Source organism: Sesamum indicum, linkage group LG12 (assembly GCF_000512975.1).
Source record: "Sesamum indicum cultivar Zhongzhi No. 13 linkage group LG12, S_indicum_v1.0, whole genome shotgun sequence".
Classification (NCBI taxonomy): Eukaryota; Viridiplantae; Streptophyta; class Magnoliopsida; order Lamiales; family Pedaliaceae; genus Sesamum; species Sesamum indicum.
Window position 1 is genome coordinate 4,316,248 of NC_026156.1, and position 7,421 is coordinate 4,323,668.

Genomic DNA, 7,421 nt, shown 5'->3' on the forward strand with positions numbered 1-7,421 from the left:
TGAAATCTTATTCAGAAATAAAGTCGACAATAAATCTAGATAGAATCGGGGTATAGAGCATGACTGATGAACACCACCTGTTTGTCACTGCAGAAGAATCGTCTCGGATATCATGATTCAACAATTATGCTGCACGAGAAAACAATCTGTAATGTTTTTTTATCAGAAAATGATGAAAACTATGCAACAATCCAACTTCCTAGTCTATAAAAATAATCCAAGTGCCAGCGTATAGCAAAAATTTTGATACGTCATATGGTATTTATTAACGCCCCTTTCAGTCAATTGAGGGTTTTAAGAGAGAAACTAAAAAGAGCAAGAACCTTAAGGTGGGAAAATCAAATGAAGACTAAAAGTTATGTATTGGGCTGATACCTATACGAAAACTGAAGGACCGTAAATCCGGCGTTTCTTAATATTCTCGGCCCAACTCTCTCTTCCTTCCTTCTCTCTCTATCTCTCTCTCACACACAGACGCGCACACACAAGCACGCACCTCCCCTCCAGGCTCCACCCACAAAAATCTGCACTCTACGATCTAAATTTTCCCAAGAATGGAGGCCACGCCATCGAGTAAAGAACGTTTCTCCTCAGCCGAAGCGGTAATGCTTGGAGCCTTAGCACCTGGAGTCAACGTCTGTACAAGTTTTCTCATATATAGAACTTTTTCCTCAATCAAGATTTAAACTTTTTCTCTATATTTCTACCATATAGAACTCTGATCTTTGGCAACTCAAATTCAGGGTCCCACCTGGAACATACTGAAGATTGCCTTTCTTATGCTGGGTCTGTGTCTTGCTGCTATGCTGGGCTTAGCCTTATCTTTTAGTGATTCTTCCTTAATGTTCCATGTCACATTCCTTGTCCTGATCGCTGCCACCCTTTTCTTGCTTCTTAGCGGGTATTTTAACGTCTTGATTCATTTTTGCAATTACTAATGTGAATTGTGTTCTGTTTTATGTTCTCCAAATGTTCGCCCCAAGAAGTTATTGAATACTTTCTACTGTATTTATTTGAAGTAGCACCTTATCACGTGTGGGGCTTAGATCAGATTGCTAGAAACAGATAGAAATCTATACTTGATATTCATTTCCATTGAAGTTAAACTTCTGAGTGTTTTCTTGGATTGCTATGTTTTCTTGAATTTATCAAAAAGTTTAAATTCAATTTCTTCTCCCCTGTTCTTTGGTTGCTCACTGGTATTTTGTTTGTGGAAGTGTCTGGGCTTTTCATATGAGTAGGGATCCTGCTCAAAGAAATAATTTTTCTTTAAACGGGTTGTTTTGTTTCCTAGCATATACGCTTTCCTGACAAGTAGTACTCAGCAAATTTTGGCTCCAAGAGCAATGTGAATTTTGTATAGATTGAATTTGCATAATACAAGTGCTCCTATCTGTTGATTTAGTTTATCATAAACTTTTTACTCTCTCTGATCCTATTATTGTTGCTGATCAGGGACAAGATTTGAGGAGTTGAGTGAAAAAGTCTAACTTTTTAGGTGGTTCAAGATCCTATTATAATTCTTAGGTGGTTCTTGATTGAACTGTTGGTGTAGCCATATAGTACATTATTAACAAACTCGTGCAGGGTGGCAATTTTGGCAGCATTACTTTTTGTTATCCTCCTTTCTTCGATTTGATGTCTAGTGTTTCTACGCCACTTCTTTTTATTGTGAACATGTGATCTGAGAAATGAATAGACATGGTATGCGTTGTGATTTAAGATCTTTATTCTGCTGCTTATAACCATATTACTCGACATGTTTAAATGAAGGCCATAATATTGATTATTAAGATTTCTAACATTTCGTTATCTATGTTCTGTAGCTACCTTGCAGAGACTGGCCTTGTCTCTGTTGAACACCAGATGCAGGAGATGGGGTTAGGATCAAAAGATGTCAAGGACGGAAGCAAGAAGAGCAACTAATCCGAGTTTGATCATTACATCATACAGTTTCAGATGGAAGACCTAACAAAGATCAGCAACGTTGACACCTCTCTAGCAAGAACCAAAGGAAAATTTGTTAACTGTCAATGATTGTTGAAGTTCTTCCAGTTTATTCTTCAATACTTTCCCCGCTGCCCTTCATCTTGCTTCAGCGTTCCTTGGCTTCCTCCTTTGACTTTTTCTTTTTGGCCTTGATGAAGCAGAAACATGAGCACCATGGCAACTGCAACATGAACTTCATTTCTTCTCAGTCTTGGATGACTTGTTATTTTGACGTAAAACCACGATTATATAGGATGTTCATCATCTTGCCTCTTGTACCACCAGTACATTGTGATTAGATTCCATTTAGATAGAAAGATGCTTAGCTTCTCTCACAGAACAGAAGAAATTCTTAACTTGTCCAGCTCAAGATCAATTCTTCTGTTATGTTCTTTTGTTCTATAGTCTATACCCTGGAAAGGCAGTCTTTTCGCATTCTTTCCATTCAAGGAAAGATACAGTCTGACACCAGGTATATGCAGTTTGAGTTTCTTTTGCTTGAAGGAAAAATAAGAAACAGGAATGCTTGTTGTTCTGATCAGAAGCCATTAGTGTTAAATAAAGCTTGGTGTTTACGTGTAGGGGCCCAATTGAAGTCCAGTAAATGTTAATTCATGTTGGGCCGAGCCCATATAACCCATAGGGGAGAGTGTTGCCATGTTGGGCCGGACCGAGTGAAGGATCCTGTTGTTTGATCAATCAAACTCTTTTGTTAGTATCAAATATTAATGATCAACCTCTCTCTCTTTTTTTTTTTAATTAAACAGCTACAATTCATTATGTTGTTTAGTTTATTCAAATATAAAAAATATTTAAATAAACTGATAATTTCAAATTTATAATTATATCTAAATTATTATTAAAAAAAAAAAAAAAAACACCAACACCCATGGAGATCTAGATACTATAATTAAACCCGTGGCCATTTGACGTACTGCAACTTCATTCCTCGTACCTGCAATCTATCAGGGAATATTGATTAATTTCATGAGTTGGTTTCAAGATTCTCTCGAGTAGTACCTACTTTTGACTACCATTTATATTTATATTTCATAAACACTACTCTATAATTCAATTGACATTATGGATAAATTAATCAACCACGAATTAATTCAAAAATAATAACCAATAAATTCATGAGTCATACATTAATCCAATTCTACAGTTTAAGGAAACTACTAATTAAGGTACCTTAAATTCAATTCACAAAATGTCTTGCATACTCACATTAAATCCAATCATACAATAATTACAGGTCGGACCTGGACACAACACTTTGCATGCAGAATCCACACACATTTGACAATTCTAGAAACTAATTTATATGTAATGACTCCAAAATCAGACCGAATTTAAAACGTTCTTACTCGAAATTTATGTAAAATTCACGAGTCTGGATAAGTGTGAACAGAAGAGATCAGCATCTGGATATGTGATGACAACAATATTCTGGTAATTTTGTCATAGGTTTCAACGCCAACTGAGTCCAACCACATTTACTTGTATTCAGGAAAAAAGCAGTTTTAGTGCATGGAAGGTAAGCTGGTTTTCTAACGTATATGAGTATTGAATGGGTGTTTGTCAGATAGTGCAAAACCACTTACTGGGGTTGGTTCGGGCAGTACGTAGGCAGTAATTCATTCCCATAATCCATTCTATGTTAATAATTAATGGGATGATGATAAGGAGAAGCAGAGAAGAAGATTGCTGGAATGTATGTAATTAAGCAGGTTGATGCTTGCATGATTCTGTGATTCTATCTCCAACCTGCATTACACAAAATCTTTGTCCTATTTTCCACCACAAATTGGGGTGGTATTGGTATTGACAGAGAGTACGTACATTAGTTGATTTAGGTTGTCCGTTTCATTTCAAAAAGCAAACTTTATCGGGTCGTCGTTTTGGAAATCTTCTCATTCAAATTCAATTCAACAACTGGAGACAGACACAATTATTATTGATCACTGTAATCTGTAATCCCTTTTTTTCTATTTTCATGAATGATTTATTAGTAATTTTTGGTGGATATTGATAATTATTATAATAATTAAAAGAATAGTTATTTGGTTTTGAAAATTAGATGGTAAGAGAGAGTCAAACAATTAAGAAATATTACACAGAGTTGTGGAATATAATTGAAACCTATATACTATAGTGTGTGTGTGTGTTTTGTTTTAAGGAAAACAATTGAAAGAAAAAAGGAAAAAGAAAAATATGAGCGGGAGTGGCCCATTGTTTTCTCGGAGTGAGACTGTTTTTTCTCTCTAGATTCTTGTCTCTTGCAGGAGTAGTAAATAGTGGGAGCGTAGTTTATATAATGGGATTATTGTAATAGTGAATCCCTTTTGTTTTCTCTTTAGTACTATTTTGCATGGCTTTGGCACCAACTTCCTTCGTCACGCACCTCCACCTCCACCACCCCCCCACTCTCTCACTCACTTTCACTCTCTAAATTATCTCATTTTCTTCCTCCAAATTATACGGGTTTTCGTCTTTTGGGTGAAGTTTCTTCCTTTATCTTTTTCTTATCAAGAAATCAAGATTTTTCAAGAACGCTCTACTGCTGTTCATCTGCTAGATTCTTGATTTTTTTTTTTTTTTTTGGCTTTTTCTTTCTTTCTTCTGCTGTTTTTGTTGCAGTGAAGCGAAGGATTTGATTTCTGTCGTCATGGAAGAGTGGGATCCTCAGAAGATGTGAGTTTTTGCTTTACAAGTTCAAAGCCATTACTTTTTCTTCAAGAAAAAATCTCGACTTTCTTGAGGGTTTTTGTGGTTTCGTGATTTATCAATTTATTTATCTTTTTTCTTTTTTTAATATGTCATACATACTAGGATCATCAGAAGATGTGAGTTTTCATACAAGTTCAATGCCATTGCTTTTTCTTCAAGAAAATTCTTTGATTTTCTTGAGGGTTTTTGCGGTTTTCTTGATTTATTTATTTGCTTTGTTTTTCTAAAATCATGTGCTAGTTTTTTTTGCCTTTTCTAATTGCCTTTTTTTTTTCTTTGTGGGCAGGCTGGACTTGTACATCTACGATTACCTGATCAGAAAGAACTTGCACCTCACTGCCGAGACTTTTTCCAGGGAGGCTGGTGTTCATCCCAAGTCCGTTGGTATATATACACTCTCGGTGGCCACTTCTTTTAAGATTCTTTTCATTTACTTTTGAATTTTATTGTTGTCTTGAAATTAATGTATGTATTAATGCAAGCAGTTTTTCTTTTTCATTCTTGATTCAGTGATTTTTTGCTTACGTTTCTTTAATTCTTCAAGAGGTAAGGACATTTTGAATAACTATTCAAGTGTATCTCAGTTGCTGAATTAAATTGAGAAAGACTTCTTATAAATAAAAAAGAAAGCAGAGGTAATTGCAGATCCTGTGAGTTTGCTTTTTCTTTTCCTTCTTTTGTTTATATCCCTGATGAATTCAGGACTAATATTGCTTTTACTTTCTTGCATGTTTAATTTCATGATAGATAAGGATGACTTTGAGTGAAGTTATGCCGTATTCTATTTGATTACAGCATTATTTGTCTAATAAGTTGCATTGTGTATGGCCAAAGATGAAAGATGCATTGATTCAAGATGCTCTTTTTTGTCGCATTGTTTTCTGTTCATTAACTGAAGTAGTTGGTCCTATTTCACATTCAATTTTTGCTTTTTTGAAAACTTATAGTGAGAAAATCACCTGATAGTGGTGAGCACTCATTTTAGAATTCATAATTTCTTTTCCAGCTATCGATCCTCCTGAAGGATTTCTGCAAGAGTGGTGGTCCTTGTTTTGGGATTTATACTCTGGTAAACTTAGGAAGCTTGCCCAGGAAGCACAGCCCTCCTCATCAAAGGTTTTATTACTTGAACTTTGTTATCTTTTATCTCATTCATGTATCAAACTCATGCGTTCGAGGTGACTTTCCCATGATTGTCAGGCGACTGAGAATGCTGGATATGTGCCACAAAACGTTCATCCTGTTGTGCCAATGCCAGATGTGAGTTATATGCTGCAGAACACCTGCCCTGCAGTGCTAAGGCCACCATTTCCTCATCCGCTACAAAATGTCAGTCCACCCACAATGCCAAGCCCAGATATGGGGTATATGCTACAAGATGCTCTTTCAGCAATGATGGTCGGGACAGAACTCAACCCAAATAGGTTTGGCCCTACTCTTATTCCAGACATCAATATGAAGCAGGACCAAAGTATAACAAATTTTATGGCTGCAACAATGCGTGAGCAAGACCATCTTAGGCCTCCTGCCAGGGACCTTAATTCTAACGCACTTGATCAATTAGCTTATGTGCTGCCATCTCCCAGTTCTAGGTAATGCTCTATTGAATCCACTGCCTCTCTGTTGATTAAAGTTGCTACCAACTTCTGGCGCAATGTCTCTTTTCATGGCCATCTGAGTCAGCAATCAGTTTGATCGAGCCTAGCAAGGGGGTGACTTGTGTAAAGGTTTAACATTATCAGTAATCTCCTCTTTTATGAACGTGACATGTAGGAAGGTGAACCTCAACTAGCTTGATTAGTAGTGGAATTATGATCTATAACTACTCTCATATGCTTGGAATTGTACTTTAGCTAAAAACTTTACTAACTTGCATGATATAATTTGTGAGTATCTTGTTTGCAATGACTTGGTCTGCATGATTCTAGGGAAGGAACGTAATCTTTCCTTTCCTTCCAGGTTTTATTTTTCAAATATTACAAATGTTCACTCATATCAACTGCATGATGCTAATCTCTTCTTTAATGGGCATCCCATCTTGCAGCCATGCTCAGAAGGCAGTTAATAGTAAGCGACAGCTTTCTCTTATCAGAGTAGGTCTACATTTATATACAATCTCTGGTTAGCATCATAGAAAAAGATGAGATAATAAAATATTTTGTTTTGTGCAGGATGACAACGTTGGTACTGGTTTAAGGGGATCCACCATTGGAGAGCCAACTCATCCATCAAAGCTAATAAAATACAACATGGAACGGGCAGATACTGGTTTGTTTACATGCTTACTCATCTTCTTGTATCTTTGCTAAGTATGTTGATCGTATAGTTTTCATGTTAAATTCTTGCAATTATTTGTTGGCTTGAATAGAAGATCTAGGAAAATTGCTTGATGGTGCACATGTATATCTTGGGGAATGTTTTGCTTTCGTGTATATCATCGGAGACGCTAGATACAGGATTTGCCAGTCACTATCTTTTATCTTTCACATCTGAAATCATCTTCCGAAAGCTTAGGACTTTCAATGAATTAGGAATGTTAGATATAGATCTCGTTTTTTCCCCTGATTCTGTAAAGGGATCCTCAAAGCTTGATATTTATGATAGATGTTATGCTTGTCAAAGTTCCTTTAAAGATGCCTCTAATTCATCTCAAAAGTGTCCCAAGTTAAACTGAAGAGGCGAAATTTCGGAAATGAGGATGC

The 7,421-nt window shown here is 36.2% G+C and overlaps 2 protein-coding genes across 3 annotated transcripts in view; both read left to right on the forward strand.

Moving 5' to 3' along the window:
* On the forward strand, window positions 240–2,524 carry LOC105175550. 2 transcript variants are annotated; one of them, XM_011098017.2, is made up of 3 exons: window positions 240–602; window positions 744–901; window positions 1,827–2,524. In XM_011098017.2, the coding sequence occupies exons 1-3, from the start codon at window positions 555–557 to the stop codon at window positions 1,924–1,926; spliced, it is 306 nt and encodes a 101-aa protein (XP_011096319.1). In that variant the 5' UTR covers window positions 240–554; the 3' UTR covers window positions 1,927–2,524. The 2 variants fall into 2 exon arrangements, with proteins under 2 accessions (XP_011096319.1, XP_011096318.1); XM_011098016.2 differs by having other exon boundaries at window positions 291–635.
* The window catches only part of LOC105175551 (transcriptional corepressor LEUNIG-like), a 12,988-nt gene continuing 9,769 nt past the window's right edge, over window positions 4,203–7,421 (forward strand). Inside the window, exons 1-7 of the mRNA XM_011098018.2 lie at window positions 4,203–4,488; window positions 4,630–4,683; window positions 5,006–5,103; window positions 5,726–5,835; window positions 5,920–6,311; window positions 6,764–6,812; window positions 6,891–6,987. Coding sequence (XP_011096320.1) covers window positions 4,658–4,683; window positions 5,006–5,103; window positions 5,726–5,835; window positions 5,920–6,311; window positions 6,764–6,812; window positions 6,891–6,987 — 772 coding nt within the window. The 5' untranslated portion in view covers window positions 4,203–4,488; window positions 4,630–4,657. The remainder of the gene's footprint in view (window positions 4,489–4,629; window positions 4,684–5,005; window positions 5,104–5,725; window positions 5,836–5,919; window positions 6,312–6,763; window positions 6,813–6,890; window positions 6,988–7,421) is intronic.